Raw genomic sequence first — 19,708 nt, 5'->3', positions numbered from 1 at the left:
GTGGTTTGGAGAAGGCTTATGAGACTAGTACCTGGAATAGATGGTTTGTTTTTAGAGGAAAGGTTAGTATCTGTTGAACTTTAGAAGAGTAAAAGGTGATTTGATTAAGAACATATAAAATCATGAGCAATCTTGACAGGGATGTAGCAAGGATGTTTCTTATTGTGGGAGAATTAAAAACTTGGGGTCACTACATAGAAAAATGAGGAGTTACCCATTGAAAGCAGAGATAATATGAAATTCTTTCTTATACGAAGGTCATGATTCTTTGGAACTCTCTTCCTGAAAAAGCAGTGGAAGAAGGGTCTTTGCATATTTTTTGTCAGAGGTGGATAGATTCTTGATAAACAAGGAGAGTGAAAGGTTATTAGATATCGGGGGAGTGTGAATTTGAGGTTACAATTAAATCAGCTATCATCTTATTAAATAGTCAAGCATGCCTTAAGGGTCAAATGGCCTACTGCTCCTCCTTTTTCTTATATTCATATAACCTGTCTCTTTGTAGTGATGGTTGGGAATTTGTTAAGATACCCAGGAGAACTCCTCTGCTATTCTTGGAAATACATTAGTGCCATGGACTTTTTAACATTTGCTTGAGATGGTAAGTTAGACCATAGTTTAACACCTCACCAAAAGACAGGATCTTAATTGTTCAGTGCTGCGCTGGAGTAGCAAGCTATATTTTGCATTCAAGTACCTGAAGTCAGTTTTGAATACACAAATCTCAGATCAGGGATGAAAGTGCTGTCGTGACTTACATTTATATTTTATCTATTTTTATTTTGGCCTGCTCAAAAATTTTGTTTCTGCTGTGTATAAGATTTTTCTTTCTCATGTTAGATAGATCTAATATAGCTTTAATAAATACATTGTAGTTTGAATACACAATATACTGTGGATACATAGAAAACAGATAGATGTATACAAAACATTTAGAATAATGGCTATCTCCACCATGGTTTAGGGACCAATATTAAATGTTTCAGTATTTACAGATTTATTCTGTTCTGTGGGTAGGTTTGTTCACCACTGGCGAATTATGTGCACTAGTTGTTGATGTATTATGCTAATTAATGATTCTCTAGGTCAGCAGTAGTGATAGAGAGCTTCAAGGAGGATAGGAGACCTGCCTACCTTTAGCTGTGATTATTCTGACAAGACTTGTATCAGGGTCAGGGGTGGCTGATACCTTGGCCTACAGGCTCATTGTTCTCTGATGCAATGGCAACTGTTACGTGAATGGGACTTTGTAAGGCACTGACCTGCAAAAGACATGATATCCAGCTGGCTGATCTGAAACATGCCACAGCTAGTGGGCATCCTCCTATGATGCTTCATGGTTTGTGTAAATGTAGAATAGATGAAATAATTTACCTTTCAGCAAAGATGTCTGTTCTAGGCTCATGATCAATTTCAGAAAACTAAAGGGTTAGAAAAACAGTATTTATTTTCCATCTTTCACAATATCAGGATATTCCAAAGAGCTTTATAACTAATGGAGTAATTTTGATATGAAATGTAGGATTATAGTGCAGTCAATTAGCATAAAACAAGCTCCCACAAACAGAAATTCTATCCAGGGGTCCCTGACTTCTCAATGTGCGACTTATGAACATACAGAGGATAAGTTTAAAGATCCAACATAAAATAATTTCCTGTATTCATATATTGTTACTTTATATTGCTCTGCATTTTGTTCTGATTTTCATACAAATCAATTTGCGAGCAGACTCAAGAACAGAACTGATTTGCAATCTGGGGACTGCCTGTAAATAGTTAGATAATTGTTTGGGTAATGATTGTGGGATCAATGTTTGCCAGAACCCCAGGAAAACATTTCTTTGAAATTTGATTCTGGACCTTCTATGTCTCCTGAGATGACAGATTTGGAGATGCCAGTGTTGGACTGGGGTGTACAAAGTTAAAAATCACACAACACCAGGTTATAGATCAACAGGTTTAATTGGAAGCACACTAGCTTTCAGAGCGTCGCTCCTTCATCAGGTGGTTGTGGACAACACCACCTGATGAAGGAGCGGTGTTCCGAAAGCTAGTGTGCTTCCAATTAAGTCTGTTGGACTATAACCTGGTGTTGTGTGATTTTTAACTGAGATAACAGACGTAGCCTTGGTGCAATGTCTGATCTGTGAGATGCCACTTGTGACAACTCAGCACCCCCTGAGTAATATAGGCTGAAGTATCAGCATTGGTTGCAAACTCATGTGTCCAGAATGAGTCTTAAACACGGGGACATCTGACTGACCATGTTACAAACTGAGTCAAAGCTGCCACTTTCCAAAATGATCATCCAAATGGTGGAAAAATGCAATGACTGAGAAATATTTCAACTGAATAATTGATATCTTAATTTCTCAGATTGTCCCACTGCCTTAGGAGACAGACCATGAGACCGCTGGTACACTTTGGCATGCTGCGTTCCTTTGTCACTGCTGTGAAACATTATTCTGTCACATCTCAAACCTCAGACTTTGAGAACACCTACCGGCACCAAGAGGCATACCCTTACTTTCTGCCGATTCAGACCCGTTGGCAAGACAATGATCAGTATGGCCACGTGAACAACATTGTGTATCACGGATACTTCGACACTTTAATCAACCATTATCTTATCAGGTATGGAATTTCTGTTATTTACACTTAGCTCCATCTAATGATGCTGAAGTAAAGGTTTTAATGTGACACAAAAATAAAAGCTTTATTATCAGTGACATAGAAGGGTTAATCCTTTTGAACAGTTTATCTCTTATCAGTTGTAATTAAATGTGTTTATAATAAATTATTTGGTGTAATTAATGTAAAATCTTCTTGCTTGTACTGTTATTAGAACCAGATGCTGAAGGATCAACAATATTACAACATGGCGATACAGGCTTGCCAGCTGTCTAACTGTAATTACTTTAATCTCAGCTTGTTATCTAATTATCACCTTTGTAAAGGGAATACTACCCTCTTAATGCATGCTGCTGTTTCAGATGATGATGAAGAGTTTAAAACAGCTGTCAGAAAGCTGGGGCCTGTGTTAATGTCTAGTTGAGGAGGAGGTACTGCAAAGGCCTAGTTTGGGCCTAACCTGCTTCCCACAGGAGGCCCCATGTTCAAGCTGCCTGGCTTGCTCTTGTGAATAGCTTGCATCATAGAAATGTAGACCTTGGGAGTGGATTCACCAGCAGAATCTGCCCTTAATGTGAACCTTACCCATACCCTTTTATCGCTGACCCCTTTTGTGTTCTTTGTGCTTTTGTGTCTGTTTTGGGACTGCAGGGAAACCAAAAATTTTCCAGATAGATGGAGCGTTAAGTGTCAACCACTTTCATAAATCAGCTGAGATGTGAAACTTTTGCTCTTCAGTTGAATAAGAAGTCATTAACAAAACAAACAAGGTCACTGTTGGTCAATTGGAGATTTTATACTCAAAGTTAGACAATAGAAAGTCATGTGAAAACCTTGTTTGATACTGAGTTGAAAAAAGGATAAGGGAAAAAATATAATAAACAGTGCTTTTTATTCAATAACTTCATAAATATTTAGATTTTTGTACCAAGCATCACCAAGCAAACATAATATTAGCTGCAAATAAATGGCCTTAAATATTGAAAGAATTCCATTCAGAAATGATGATAGCATCCGTTGGGAATTTGAAAGATAGTACTAATTGAATTAAATTTAGGTTTGTGTTCGTTCAGTTTTGCTATGACATTCTGTTCCGTCAATCATAGCAAATATAGAGGAGAGGTTATAGGCCAATTGACAGAGCTAGAAAGTAAAGTCAAACTTTTTCTTTACAGCTCATTGAGCTGAGGGAAGTTGGTATTGTGAATTGGAATGTCAGGCTTTCAAACTTTCACTCATCAAATAATCCTAAATCAGGTCCAGAATGATTCCTTGATTCTGCCCGAGCAATATGCCCTGGCGTCAAAATAACTTTCCTGATTGCATCAGTATGTCAATCATTCATTTTGCACACTAATTACCTTTGGGCTTGTCTGAATGAAATTGCTACTTAGAACCAAATTAGGAGACAAACACTGCATTGGAGAACCATTCATATCTTTCACTCTCTTTTTTCACATCAGTTTACACCTACTGTATGAACAAAGGTTAAAATGTCTGCCTGACTCAGTCACCAGGATTGACCAGGAATTAAAGATAAATCACCTGGATTCTGTTGTGGCCAAGTCCGGGAGAAAAATCAAATGTGTCTTTTACATTGAATGTTTTTGCTCATAGTGATTAAAATATTAGTGATAAAGACAATGTTGGGCCAGAAAGAAATGGAAAGCCAAATTATGAAACCTCCAGAAATATGTCCAACCAGAGGACGCCTGACAGAGTGAATACAGGATCCCAGTTATGGCTGGAAAGCTGAGCACATTTTATTTTTGCTCTAGACAATATTATACATTCAATTAGTATTACCAACCACCAAAATCAAAATGATTCATTGCATTGCAGGTTATGAAATCTTGCTGTGCACAAATTACGCTCATCCTCGGAGTGTGAAAAATGCTTTATAAATCTCTGCTGTAAAAGAGGTTAACAGAAATACAATATGGAACTAAAGCCAAGCTGCTTTATCTCAACCAATGATAAACGAGCAGATGATAACCTAGTGTTCATCTCTACAGCTTTAACTCTATTAAGTTATTGTTGATAGCACCCTGCTGCTTTCAAGTAAAACCATAAGACCATAAGACATAGGAGTGGAAGTAGGGCCATTCGGCCCATCGAGTCCACTCTGCCATTCAATCATGGCTGATAGGCATTTCAACTCCACTTACCCACATTCTCCCCGTAGCCCTTAATTCCTTGTGACATCAAGAATTTATCAATCTCTGCCTTGAAGACATTTAGTGTCCCGGCCTCCACTGCACTCTGCGGCAATGAATTCCACAGGCCCACCATTCTCTGGCTGAAGAAATGTCTCCACATTTCTGTTCTGAATTGACCCCCTCTCATTCTAAGGCTGTGTCCACAGGTCCTAGTCTCCTCACCTAATGGAAACAATTTCCTAGCATCCACCCTTTCCAACCCATGTATTATCTTGTAAGTTTCTATTAAATCTCCCCTTAATCTTCTAAACTCCAATGAATACAATCCCAGGATCCTCAGCCTCGTATGTTAGACCTACCATTCCAGGGATCATCCGTGTGAATCTCCGCTGGACATGCTCCAGTGCCAGTATGTCCTTCCTGAGGTGTGGGGACCAAAACTGGACACAGTATTCCAAATGGGGCCTAACCAGAGCTTTATAAAGTCTCAGAAGCACAACGGTGTTTTTATATTCCAACCCTCTTGAGATAAATGACAACATTGCATTTGCTTTCTTAATCACGGACTCAACCTGTATGTTTACCTTGAGAGAATCCTCGACTAGCACTCCCAGATCCCTTTGTACTTTGGCTTTACGAATTTTCTCACCGTTTAGAAAGTAGTTCATGCTTTTATTCTTTTTTCCAAAGTGCAAGACCTCGCATGTGCTCATATTGAATTCCATCAGCCATTTCTTGGGCCACTCTCCCAAACTGTCTAGATCCTTCTGCAGCCTCCCCATTTCCTCAGTACTACCTGCCTGTCCATCTAACTTCGTATCATCGGCAAACTTCGCTAGAATGCCCCCAGTCCCTTCATCCAGATCATTAATATATAATGTGAACAGCTGCAGCCCCAACACTGAACCCTGTGGGACACCGCTTGTCACCGGCTGCCATTCCGAAAAAGAACCTTTTATCCCAACTCTCTGCCTTCTGTCAGACAGCCAATCCTCAATCCATACCAGTAGCTCACCTTGAACATCATGGGCCCTTACCTTACTCAGCAGCCTCCCATGTGGCACCTTATCAAAGGTGATACTCAGGACATCCTCTTTTGCATTTGTTGTATAACCAGTTAAAACTTTAATTCTTGTCCAGATTGTAATGTCAAACATTTGTAATAAACTCTTCACCAACTCACTTCTTTAAAGACATTCCTTAAAATGCATTGCTTTGACCAAGCATTTAATCATCTCACCTGAACTTTTTGTCTTTGGTTTAGCATTCAATCTCCTTCAGCCTCTATGAAGCAGTTTTCAATTTCATTTACATTAAATACACTGCACATGTACAAGTTATTGTAAAGGGTCTGATTTGTCAAGAGACAATAGAGGAGATTAAACATTATAGTCTAGAGATGGGGTACTTAAGTGGAGGGAACAATTTATTGAATCAGAGCACATAAATGTTATTGGTATGGTAAACCCAGATTACCATTTTAAAATATTCCAAGAAAATCAAACCAAAAATATAAATAGAAATTTGTGAGAAGTAAATTTGAGCAGTTAGGAAATTGCCTTTATTAAGGGGATTAAGTGCTTTAAAATCTAAGTAATAGCAGCAATTTGTCTTGATCTCAGCAGAATTCTATGATGATAATATTTGCAGATTGTCCATGGGAGTGTGTCAGTATTTGCAGGGGATCCCTGGGCATGCATTCATATTCACAGGGAGTCCCAGGAGTGTGTCAGCATCTGTTAGGGGATCCCTGGATATGTGTCAGTTATTACAGGGTGTCCTTCAGAGTGTGTCAGCTAATTCAAGGTGTCCCAGGAAGTTTGTCGACATTTGTAGGATTGCGACACAGAACTTTAGAGACTATTGAAATTTGAAGAATGCGGTTTGATGGACTGACTGCAATTTTCTCAGCCTCAACCCTATTTCTAGAGATAAGATGAAACTGGACAAGAAATACAAGAAATGCTACTTTTTGATCTTTATTGTGTTCATTTGCATTATGTGTAGTTGATGACTATGTGCCACAAATTAAATAATTTAAAATAGATATATCAAAATGGATAGGAAGTGTTCTCCATAGTACTTCACTTTTGAAGCCTTTGCTTTTCCTTCAATCCATACTGTGAGGAATCCTTATACCAGCATCCTTAATGAAATCCTCTTTTTCAACTGCACTTCCTTAGACATGGTAAGCCCACTTCCTGAAACTTGGCTTTTTGTGTATATTTTGTTGATATCTGTATTTTCTTAATTTACCGACAGTCAGTTGCTCTCATGCAACAGGATCTAATGGAGTTATTAAACTGCTTAATTTTCATAAATTCCTCAGTCATTCCACTGGATAAATTTCCATTAGAAGTAATTGAAGGGGTCAGCTGTCTTTAATACGGTAGTATACCATGGGTTGTGTTATGAAAGCCGAACTTTATAACACAGTAATGTTTTAAACTGTTGCCTGTAGTAAATGGCAAAATAGAGTTTTGAGAAGAGGGATGAGATTTCCTGTGAACTCTGCCCACAGGCATACACTAATAGCATTGTGAGTCTACTTACACCAAATGAACTACTGTAGTTCAAGAAGGCAGCTCAACACATTCTCAAGAACATATAAGAATGAACAATGAACACTGGCCCAGTCAGTGACACTCATGTCTCATAAATGAATAATTAATATTTGTAAGAGCTGCCATAGTTGTTGCTAAAAGAATCATTCAACATAGAGGATAGTCATGGATTACAAAAGGAATTTGCTCTGCATTTCATGATTGCGGGACTTCCCAATTAACACTTTCAATGTGTAGCAATTATTGTAATATAGGAACTGCAGTTGCTAACTTGTGCACAGCAAGCTCTCACAAATAGCAATATGATCATGACCAAATTATCATTTTTCTACATATTGTCTGATGGTTAAAATTGGCCAGGACACTACTGTCCTTCTTTGAAAAAATGCCATGAGATCTTTTATGTCTACCTGGGAGTGAAAATAGGATCTTGGGCCAATGTCCAAACCAAACACAGCTCCCCTGACAGCACAGCACCACCTCAGTGGAAAGGAAAGGGACCAAAATAAAGGAAAAAGGGTGAAATTAAAACAGTAAATTACTAGTGCTCTGTGGAATAACGTATCACAGACAACTATGCAAATTAGAACAACAATTGTTCATCAAATAATATTGATTATTTAATCATGGGAGAGGGTGAGTGAAAGCATAAGAAAAGCATTTTCACAGGTGATACCACATCCTACCACCACCCCCCACCCCCCACCTCACCACCCCCTCCCCAGACAAAACATTGTTGTTACGAAGTCTGCATTTACACAATTGTGATGGAACGTGGACTGCATTTTGACAGACAGGTTAGAGGTGAATAGGTGTCATTTAATGGTCATAATGATTGCTTCTGTTACTTTACTGATGATTGGGAAGAATCGGGTGGATGTGTTAGCTTTTCCTACTATTTAGTAGCTGAATTCTGTGGAGCTCAACATCACTTTCTCATGGGCAAGTCAAAGATCCCAGCCAGCGATGACCACATCCCATAAATATTTATTTTTTAAAAAATGCTTTTGCTTTTCTTTGAAATAATTTCAAACGACCCTTTATACACACATAATGGAAAAAATGGAGCATATATTTAACATCTCACATGCAGGACAACACCTTGGCCGCTGCAGTGCTCCCTGAAGACTACATTTGCGTGTGTGCTATGCACTAGTCCTTGAACCAAGAACTTTCAGAATCGGGGCAAGAGAGTGACCAACTGAATCAAGACTCTTTGATGTTGAGTGAGCACATGAAAAAAAACAAGGGTGGAGATTGAGTACTGGGATGCCTCTGGTGGATTCTGTGAGCATAGAAAAATTAGTGATTTATTTATGAATAGGAAATACTGTTAGCTTACAAACTGAGAGTGGCTTGCCTCTATTGTTGTAATGCATTTACTGTCAAGCTTTTATTCAGTGTCTCAAAGCTGGTCTCAAAGCATGTGAAGATGCATTGAAGCCTTTTTACTAATGAGACATTTATGTCTCATCTGGAAAATTTATTGTGTCTTGTACCTTTTTCAAATAAATTGTTACAGAATGAAGTGAAAGTCAATCGGATTTCCAGGCCATTATTTCCCTGAAAATTCAGGGTTGAATGCACATCATTCTTAATTACTGCGGGGAAATTTCTTCCCATATTGTTGACGCAATAAATGCTTTTTACAACAAAGAATTAACTGTGGAGCACCCTGGTAATTGTAGCCCTGCTCTGAGCATATTTCATTTAAATTGGAATGGTGAGAAGAGGATTAATTCAGACATAGTTTGGAAAGACCAGTGCAGGGGAAAGTCTTAAAAAGGACAATGATTGGAGGTGCAGTCCTTCTCACAATTGAATAACATAGAAATATGTGGAAAATTGTGACCATTAATTTTTACACAGTGTAAAAATCCATGGCAAAGGTCATGGGTCTTTCAAGCTGGGTTTCTCCTGTGGGGCTGTAATTTAATTCAGATCACCATTAGCATAGAGGAATATACTCCACTGTTCCACTGAAATTAAATTACTTCAGGGGAGGGGATTCTAATGAACTAGCATTTAAATGATCTATGTCCAATCAGTCCAGTTGTCTCAGCAAGAGTGACCTAATAAATGTCTTTTCTCAGAAATCATGGTCTGACAGCATGTTATTGCCAGTTAGATTTGCTTTCACAATGATTCCATTTAGAGCTTGTTTAGTTTCTGAATAGTTTAAAAGATGTCCTTTGAGAGTTGGATTATTATTACGGTGCTTTTTTTTATTGCCTCTTTTACACTCTGTAAAATAATTAATCAATATCAATACATATATCTATTTACTCTTGTGTGCTGTAGGTAAAGGGTAAGGATTATACTGAACTGCGAGGAATTTAGCATTGAGGATACTTGTAATAGGGAAAGCATATGCAATTCATTCCCTGTTTTAACATTTTATACATACTCTCCTTTCATTTTTATGTTTATATGATAAATTTGACTGTCCCACCATTGGTGGCTGTGCCTTCAGCTCCCTAAACTCTAAGCTATCATGTGCCCTCCCGAGTTCTCAACAGTATTCTTGCAATCCTTTAAGATGTTCCTGAAAATTTACCTCTTTGACCAAAACTTTAGCCACAGCCATAGTATCATTGTATGTGGCTCGGTGCCAGGTAATTTCTCATAATTGCTCTGCTGACGCACCTTTGAACGTTTTCCAACATTGAATTTGCTACATAAATGCAGTTTCTTGTTGTATATCTGTATTTCGAACAGGTTGTAATCACTCTGTAATTAGTTTATCAGTGGAAATAATTAACAAAAAGTGTTTGCACGGGCAAAGTTTTAGTGTAGGAATAATGTGTATTGGATTATACTGCTCACAAGTGTAAAGCATGCTGCTTTTCACATAATGTCCATGTAGCTATTTGTGTCACAATTGGCCTATTTCTCCTGAAGCATATTTGTTGATAGCTCACAGCTCTGATTATGTTCTTCTAGTACCTGAAACTTGTGACAGACAGGAGAAGTTCGTTGAGTGTATTTGTGATAGTTTTCTTGAACAACATGTAATGGAACCGACAACGGAGTAAACTTTCCTAGATCTGGTCCTGTGTAATGAGACATGAACAATTAATGACTTCATAGTTAGGGATTCTCTTGGAAGGAGTGATCACAGTATGGTTGAATTTAGAACACAGATGGAGTGTGTGAAGATAAAATCCAATATCAGGACCCTGTGTTTACAAAGGGGACTACAATGGAATGAGGGAGGACCTGGCAAAAGTAGACTGGAAACAAAGATTTTATGGTGGGACAGTTGACAACTAGTGGAAGATTTCCAAAGAAATTTTTCAAAGTGCTCAGCAAAAGTATATTCCAGTGAAAAGGAAGGACTGTAAGAAGAGGGGTAATCTGCCATGGGTGTCTAAGGAAATAAGGAGGTTATCAAATTGAAAGAGAAGACATACAAAGTGGCCAAAAACAGCATGAAAGTAGAAAATTGGGAAAACTTTAAAGGTTAACAGAAAGCCACAAAAAGAGCTGTAAAGGAAAGAAAGATAGAACATGAGAAAAACACTAGCACAGAATTTAAAGACAGATAACAAAACTTTCTATAAATATATAAAACAAAACAAGAGTGACTAAAGTAAACGTTGGTCCTTTAGAGGACAAGAAGGGGCATTTAGTTATGGGATATGATGAAATGGCCGAGGCATCGAACAGGTATGTTGTGTTGGTCTTCACAGTAGAGGACACTAATAACATGCCAGTAAGTGACAAAGAGACAAAGGTAGGTGAGGACCTGGAAACAATCATTATTATGGAAGAGGTAGTGTTGGTCAAGCTAATGGAGCTAAGGATAGATAAGCCTCCTGGCCCTGAAGGAATACGTCCCAGAGCACTAAAAGACATGGCAGAATAAATAGCAGGTGCGCTGGCAGTAGTTTTCAAAATTCACTGGACACTGGAGCAGTCCCAGCACATTGGAAAACAGCAAATGTGACACCACTGTTTAAAAAGGGAGGTAAACAAAAGATGGGGAATTATAAACCAGTTAGCTTAACCTCTCTAGGGGGGAGGGAAGATGCTTGAGTCTATTATCAAGGAATAAATAGCAGGGCATCTCAAATAAATTGTCCCATTGGAGAGACGTAGCATGGGCTCATGAAGGGCAGGTCATACTTGACAAATCTTTTGGAATTATATGCGGAGATTTTGAGAAAGGTGGAAAACAAGGACCCAGTAGATGTGGTGTACCTAGATTTCCAAAAGGCCTCGACAAAGTGCCGCACAAAAGGCTGCTACATAAGATCAGGATACATGGTGTTAGGGATAGAGTATAAGCATGGATAGAGGACTGGTTGACTAACAAGGAAGCAAGGAGTGGACATAAATAAGTGTTATTCTGGCTGGCAATCAGTGACTAGTGGTGTGCCTCAGGGATCGGTGTTGGACTGCAATTATTTACCATTTATATAGATGATTTGGAGTTGGGGACCACATGTACGGTGTCAAAGTTTGCAGATGAATGGCAGAGCAAAGTGTGCAGAGGACTGTGAAGCTTTGCGGAGGAACATAGGTACATTGTGTGAGTGGACAAAGGTCTGGCAGATGGGACACAAAGTTAATAAATGTGATGTCATACATTTTGGTAGGAGTAACAGTAAAAAAGATGCATGGTAAAAAGTTGCAGCATGCTGCTATAAAGAGGGACCTGGGTGTCCTTGTGTATGAATCACAGAAGGTTGGTCTGCAGGTACAACAAGTAAATAGGAAGGCAAATGGAATTTTGTCTTTCATTGCTAAAAGGGTTCAGTTTAAAAGCAGAGAGGTAATGTCGCAACTGTATAGGGTGCTGGTGAGGCCACACCTGGAGTACTGTGTGCAGTTTTGGTCTCCTTACTTGAGAAAGGATGTACTGGCACTGGAAGGTTCATTAGATTTATTCTGGAGATGAGGGGGTTGCCTAATGAGGAGAGACTGAGTAGAATGGGATTATATTCATTGCAATTTAGAAGAATGAAGGGGGATCTTATAGAAACATATACAATTATGAAGGGAATTGATAAAATAGAAGTAGAGAGCATGTTTCCACTGGCAGATGAAGCTAGGACAAGAGGGCATAGCCGCAAGATTAGTGAGAAGAGATTTAGGACTGATTTGCGAAGAAGCTTCTTCACTGAGGCTGTTGTTAATCTATGGAATTCCTTGCTCAGAGAAGTAGTTATAGGGTCATAGAATCATAGAGATGTACAGCATGGAAACAGACCCTTCGGTCCAACTTGTCCATGTCGACCAGATATCTCAACCCAATCTAGTCCCACCTGCCAGCACCCGCCCATATCCCTCCAAACTCTCCCTATTCATATACCCATCCTTTTAAGTGTTGCAATCGTACTAGCCTCCATTACTTCCTCTAGCAGCTCATTCCATACACACACCTCGTCTGCGTGAAAAAGTTGCCCCTTAGATCTCTTTTATATCTTTCCCCTCTCACCCTAATCCTATGCCCTCTAGTTCTTTGATGCTAGATTTTGTTTTTGCAAAATGAAGGAATTAAGGGATATGATAAGTGGAGCTGAATCCATGAAAAGATTAACCATGATCGTATTGAATAACGGAGCAGGCTCAAAGGGCCAGATGGTCTACTCCTGCTCCTAGTTCTTATGTCTCTTCCCCAAACTATGCAGCTGCCATCTTCCACAGGCTGAGCACAAAACAAGTAGGGCCCTTCAGTACCACACTGTATATAATTGTTATAGTATTAGCATACTGACAAATAGTGGTAAGATGTCCAGCACAGTGCTTTGGGAATTGATTGTTCTAAGCGTTCTAAACTGCCTTAGCAAGGAGCTGATTGGTACCAAATTTGTTCACATCAACCAAATCAATAGAAAGTGTCTGCAGCTGGAGTCATCTGAATATTTTGTCCCAGGAAGGACTCACATCCCTTGGGATAGATTTGGCCCAGGATGTGACTTCTAGTGAGACAGGTACTGTTTTCACAGTAGAAGATATTAATAGCATACCAAAATTACTAAATATTCAAGGAGCTAAAGGAGGAGAGGAAATAAATACAATAATGGTCATTATAGAGAAAATGCAAAGGAATTGAATGAGGCTAAATTCCAATAAGTCTCATGCACCTGATGGGGTTATTCTTGGATATTACAGGAAATAGCTACAGAGATAATGGATGCACTGATTGTAATCTTCCAGGAAATCTGATATTCTGGAAAAGTCCCAGAGAGTTGCCTACGTTGCATCTTTATTTAAAAAAGGAAGGGGTAAAAATAAAATAACTATATGCCCGTTAGCTTAATGCCTGTTATTAGGAAAATATCAGTCTATAATAAAGGATATAACAGCGGAGAATTTTGAAGCATGTAATGCGATAAAGCACAGTCAGCATGTCTTCATGAAGTGAAAATCATACCTGACAAATTTAATTCAATTTTTTGAGGAGGTAACAAACAGAATAGTTAAAGGGGAAGCAATAGATGTAAAATGTTTTGATAAAGTATCAGACATTGGATACTTAATAAGACATGAGTCCATGGTGTTGGAGGTAGTATATTAGCATGGATAGAGGGTTGGCTAACTAATAGAAGACAGAGAATTGGGATAAGGGGGACATTTTCAAGATGGCATTCTGTAACTAGTGGTGTGCCACAGGAATCAGTGTGGGGCCACAATGGTTTACAATATAGATTCTTAAATTGTAAGAGGGAAATGAGTGTACCATAGGCAAGTTTGAGGATGACACAGAAATAAATGGGAATGCAAGTGGTGAGGATGACACAAACAGCCTGCCGAAGAATATAGACAGTTGAGTGAGTGGGCAAAAACATGGAAGATGGAATACGATGTGGGGAAATGTGAGGTTATGCATTTTGGCAGGAAGAGTATAGAAACTGAATATTATTTAAATGGAGAAAGACTGCAGAAAGCTACAGGACAGAAGGATTTGAGAGCCCTCATCCGTGAAGTACAAAAGCTAGCATCCAGGTTCAGCGAGTAGAAGTGAAGGCTTTTTTTTAAAAACATAACGCAGTAAAAAAGTAGACAGTTTGCTCATACTACATAAGGCATTGGTCAGACTACAGCTCGAATAGTGTGAATATTTTTGCCCAATCATCTAAGGAAAGATATAAGACCAGAAGACCTAAGAGGAGAAGAAAGAAACTTAGCTCATCAAGTCTGCTCTGCCATTAAATGAGATCCTGGTGGATCTGATAATCCTCAGCTCCACTTTCCTACCTTTTTTCCATAACCTTTGTACTCTTAGAGATTAAAAATGTGTCTATGTCAGCCTTGAGTATACTTAATGATCCAGCCTTGACCGCCCTTTGTGGTAATGAATTCTAAGATTCACAACCCTCTAACAAAAGAAATTTCTCCTCATCATACAGGCATTGGAGGCAGTCTAGAGAAGTTCACTAGGCTAATACCAAGTATGGAGGGACTCTCTTAAGAGGAGATGTTAAGTAGACTGGGTCAGTACTAATTGGAAAAAAGAACAACGAGAGGCGACTTTATTGAAACAGACAAGATTCTTACAGGACTTGATGGGGTACTTGCAGGAAGGTTGTTTCACATTAATGGAGAGTCTAGGACCAGACGGTATAATGTCAGAATAGTGCATTTTAGACATAGATGAGGATGAATGCTGTGTACAGTTTTGATTTCCTTACTTAAGGAGGGTACTGATTGCTTTGCAAATGGTTCAGAGAAGATTCACTGGGTTAAAGGGTTTTTCTTGTGATGAAATGTCGAGCAGGTTGGGTCCATATTCACTGGGGGTTAGAAAAGAGAGAGGTGATCTACTGAAGCAAGATTTTCTTACAGAAGATATATGATCGAATGAGGTGATCTAGAATTACGGGTCACATTTTAAAAATCAGGGGTATCCCATTTAAGGCAGAGATGAAAAGAATTGATTTGCTCAGAAGACCATTATCTTTTACAATTCTCGTTAATAAAGAGCATTGGATATTAGGTCATTGAACATTTTCAAGACTAAAGTTAGGCAGATTTTTGATTGAAAATGGAGTTAAGGGTTATGGGGGACAGGCAGGAACAGATTTAAGGCCAACATCGTATCACTATGACCTTATCAAGTGACAGTGCAGGCACTTCCAGTCTTATTTCTTAAGACCTTAGGGTATTTAGATTATAGTCACAGAGTTATAGAGATGTACAGCACAGAAACAGACCCTTCGGTCCAACTGGGCCATGCCAACCAGATATCCCAACCCAATCTATTCCTACCTGTTAGCACCTGGCCTATATCTCTCCAAATCCTTCCTATTGATATACCCCTCCAGATGCCTTTTAAATGTTGCACTTGTACTAGCCTCCTCCACTTCCTCTGGCAGCTCATTTCATACACATACCACACTCTGCATGAAAAAGTTGCCCCTTAGATCTCTTTTATATCATTCCCCTCTTACTCTAACCCTATGCCCTCTAGTTCTGCACTCCCCCACCCCAGGGAAAAGACTTTGTCTATTTATCCTATCCATGTCCCTCATGATTCTATAAACCTCTATAAGGTCACTCCTCAGCCTTCGACGCTCCAGGGAAAGCAGCCCCAGCCTATTCAACCTCGCCCTATTACTCAAAACCTCCAACCCTGGCAACTTCCTTGAACCCTTTCAAGTTTCACAACATCTTTCTGTTAGGAAGGAGACCAGAATTGCATGCAATATTCCAACAGTGGCCTAACCAATGTCCTGTTCAGTCATAACATGACCTCCCAACTCCTGTACTCAGTACTCTGACCAATAAAGGAAAGCATACCAAACGCCTTCTTCACTATCCTATCTACCTGTGACTCCACTTTCAAGGAGCTATGAACCTGCACTCCAAGGTCTCTTTGTTCAGCAACACTCCTGAGGACCTTATCATTAAGTGTATAAGTCCTGCTAAGATTTGCTTTCCCAAAATACAGCACCTCACATTAACTAAATTAAACTCCATCTGTCACTTCTCAGCCCATTGGCCCATTTGAACAAGATCCTGTTGTAATCTGTGGTAACCTTTCTTGCGGTCCACTGCACTTCCAATTTTGCTGTCATCTGCAAACTTACTAACCATACCTTTTATGCTCACCTCCAAATCATTTATATAAATGATGAAAAGTAGTGGACCCAGCACCGATACTTGTGGCACTCCACTAGTCACAGGCCTCCAGTCTGAAAAACAACCCTCCACCACCACCCTCTGTCTTCTACCTTTGAGCCAGTTCTGTATCCAAATGGCTAGTTCTCCCTGTATTCCATGAGATCTAACCTTGCTAACTAGTCTCCCTTGTGGAATCTTGTTGAATGCCTTACTGAAGTCCATATAGAAGAAGGGCTACAGCCTGAAACAGCCTACTCCTCAGATGCTGCCTGATCTGCTGTGCTTTTCCAGCAACACATTCTCAACTCCATATACATCATATGTACTGCTCTGCCCTCCTCAATTCTCTTTGTTACTTCTTCATTGCCAAAACTTGAGAACAGGTTCACTGTCCTTCCTACAGATCATAGTCCCTGATACTTCAATTCAAGATCTGCTGGTGAAGAGGTAAAATAGCTTGAGTTACTTTGTACCTATGGTCTATGGTTTATGCTTCATGCTCACAGTAGGATTTAGAGAAGCAGGGATAGATCTGCTGCCTAAAGATTACTAGCTAATATAGTTGGCTACTGGTAATTAGGAGAAAGTGAGGACTGCAGATGCTGGAGATCAGAGTTGTCAGGTACCCACATAGAGTCATTGAAGTGTGCAGCATGGGAACGGTCCCTTTGGTTGAATTCATCCATGCTGACCAGATATCCTAAATAAATCTAGTCCCATTTGCCAGCATTTGGCCCATATCCCTCTAAACCCTTCCTATTCATACATCTATCCAGATGCCTTTTAAGTGTTGTAATTGTACCAACCTCCATCACTTCCTCTGGCAGTGCTTTTTATACACACATTACCTTCTGCATGAAAAAGTTTACCCCTTAGCTCCTTTTTAAATCTTTCTCCCATCCCCTTAAACCTATGCCCTCTAGTCTTTTCTCCAGGGAAAAGACCTTGTCTATTTACCCTATCCATGTCCCTGTGATTTTATAAACCTCTATAAGGTCACCTTGCAGCCTCCGATGCTCTAGGGAAAGTAACCCCAGCTTATTCAGCCTCTCCCTATAACTCAAACTGTCCAATTCTGGCAGTGTTCTTGAAAATCTTTTGTGAGCCCTTTCAAGTTTAACAACATATTAAAATTTAAGATGTTAGTTTCAGAATGAACTATACAGCTTTCAAACTTAATGTAAAATTCTATCATGTTATGGTCACCATTTCTCAAATGTAGAATTATTTGAATTTGACTTTAAAGATTGCTAGGCTTCAAAGAGGAAAAAATGCTATCAGCCATCTTCTAGACCCACATTTATTCTTGGAAACTCAGGGAATTAGGGATTTAGGATGCAATGACAAAAGAAATTGAGATAAAACATGAAGTAAGGTCTTACTGAATGGCAGACCAAGGTCAAGGGGAAACATGACCTTCTCCAGCTTCTATTTCATCTGACTTGTTATTGATTTATAGTCTGGCAGAAAGCAATGGGAACATTCCTTTCATGGTTATCTTTGTACCAGCTGATAGAGTGTTGAATCATGTTCAAATCCACCAAAGGTTTTTTTCTTCTGTGTTTCTTACCTTCGCAAGCTTAATGACAAAATAGTCAATGCTGCAATATTGCAGGCAAATGGGCATGATAATGAGAAAAATACAGAAATGAAAGATGAACCTAGGGGAGGTATAAATGGGAAATACATAATTATCACCAATGGCTGCAGTCAGAAAAATATGAGAGGTTATGATCTGAAACTGCTATATATAATGTTGAATCAGGAAGGCTGTCACATGCCTAATGGAAAGATGAGATACTGTTCCTCAAGCTTCAAATGGCTTAATTGGAACAATATAAAACATAGACAGAACACAGAGGCCAATGTGGGATTTGTCGCACAAAACAACTTGGTTTCCCCAGTGTAATGGAGGCCACTTTCAACTAAATTGTAAGAGGAGTGTTTTGTGCCTTGGATGATGGAAAAGCAAATTCTATACTTACATGATAAGGGGTGGTGGGAAGGAGAGAGGTGTTGAGGCTGAGGATTGAACCAGGGTTTCGCAATGGGGATATCCCCATTGGAATGTCAAAAAGGGAGGGGAAGAACTGTTGGATGGTTGCATGGCACTGGACGTCAGTTAGCTCAGTTGGTTGGTTTGCGATGCAGAGTGATGCCAACAGAGTGGTTTCGATTCCCACACTGGCTAGGTTATTATGAAAGATGTTCCTTCTCAACCTCCTCCCTTGCTTGAGGTGAGTCTCAATTAAACTTACCAGTAGGTTCTCTCTCTAATGAGAGAGCAATCTCATAGGATTGTGGTGACTTTTGCTTTCCTTACATATGAAGGAAGGTGGGGTGAAGTGGAAGACTTGCTGTGAACTGGTATCTGGAAGGTGATGTGAATATCTCAATTGAATAGAATGACATTCTGCCAATATCAGAGTATCACAAGCTTCCCTACAAATCAGTCTCAGGTTAAGCATTTGTTCACAGGCTCATTTTTACAACAGGTTTTTGCATCAAAACAAATTGTTTTTTTTTCTGTGCAGAGAGTAAACTTGTTGAACTGGCAGAATTCATGGAACAGCAAGTGATGAAAAAATTGGCATCTCAAACCAACGACTCATTAATACTATTAGAAGGTCAGTTTCCTGTCAGAAAAGCAGCCACTCCTTATAGAAATGTGACTATCCTTCATACATTGAGTCAAAGTCACTGGAGTCAAGAGGCTACTTGATTCAGCTGGTGGATGAAAGACTAAGTTTTAGTCCTGCCTTGACCCAATGTATGAATGTGTAGAAAAGAAAGAATTGCTTTTAAAAAGCACCTTTCACAAGCTCAGGACATTTCAAAGTGCTTTGCAGCCTTTCAAAGGTTACTTATTTACTAACTTTCTTTTTTATTTGTTCTTAGTGTATGAGTATCACAACACTGACAAGGGCAGAATTTGTTGCCCATCCCTAATTGTCTTTGGGGGGTAGTAATGAGTCACCTCTTGAGCTGCTGTAGTCCACCTGATGTATGTACATCCACAGCATTATTTGGAAGAGAGTTCCTGGATTTTGATCTAGTAACAGTGAAGGCAAAGTAGGATAATGATTGACCTGGAGGCGAACTTGCTTTCCTTACACCTGCTGCCTTTGTCCTTCTAAGCGGTAACAATCAGGTGCCAATGAAGAGGACACCAATAGCTGCATTGAAATGTAGCTGGTTTGTGGAAGTTATGTGATAATGACAAGATAATTTGATTTTGGTGATTTCTATTAAGGGATCAGTAAGGGTACCAGGAAACAAACC

General features: G+C 39.3%; 1 protein-coding gene across 1 annotated transcript in view; it reads left to right on the top strand.

Moving 5' to 3' along the window:
• The first annotated feature begins 2,404 nt into the window (after positions 1 to 2,404).
• Positions 2,405 to 19,708, top strand: part of LOC132824313 (uncharacterized) — a 57,613-nt gene continuing 40,309 nt past the window's right edge. Inside the window, exon 1 of the mRNA XM_060838659.1 lies at positions 2,405 to 2,634. Coding sequence (XP_060694642.1) covers positions 2,405 to 2,634 — 230 coding nt within the window. The remainder of the gene's footprint in view (positions 2,635 to 19,708) is intronic.

Source organism: Hemiscyllium ocellatum, chromosome 18 (assembly GCF_020745735.1).
Source record: "Hemiscyllium ocellatum isolate sHemOce1 chromosome 18, sHemOce1.pat.X.cur, whole genome shotgun sequence".
Taxonomy (NCBI): Eukaryota; Metazoa; Chordata; class Chondrichthyes; order Orectolobiformes; family Hemiscylliidae; genus Hemiscyllium; species Hemiscyllium ocellatum.
The sequence above is the reverse complement of the archived record's forward strand: the minus strand, read 5'-3'. Positions and strand labels throughout refer to the sequence as shown.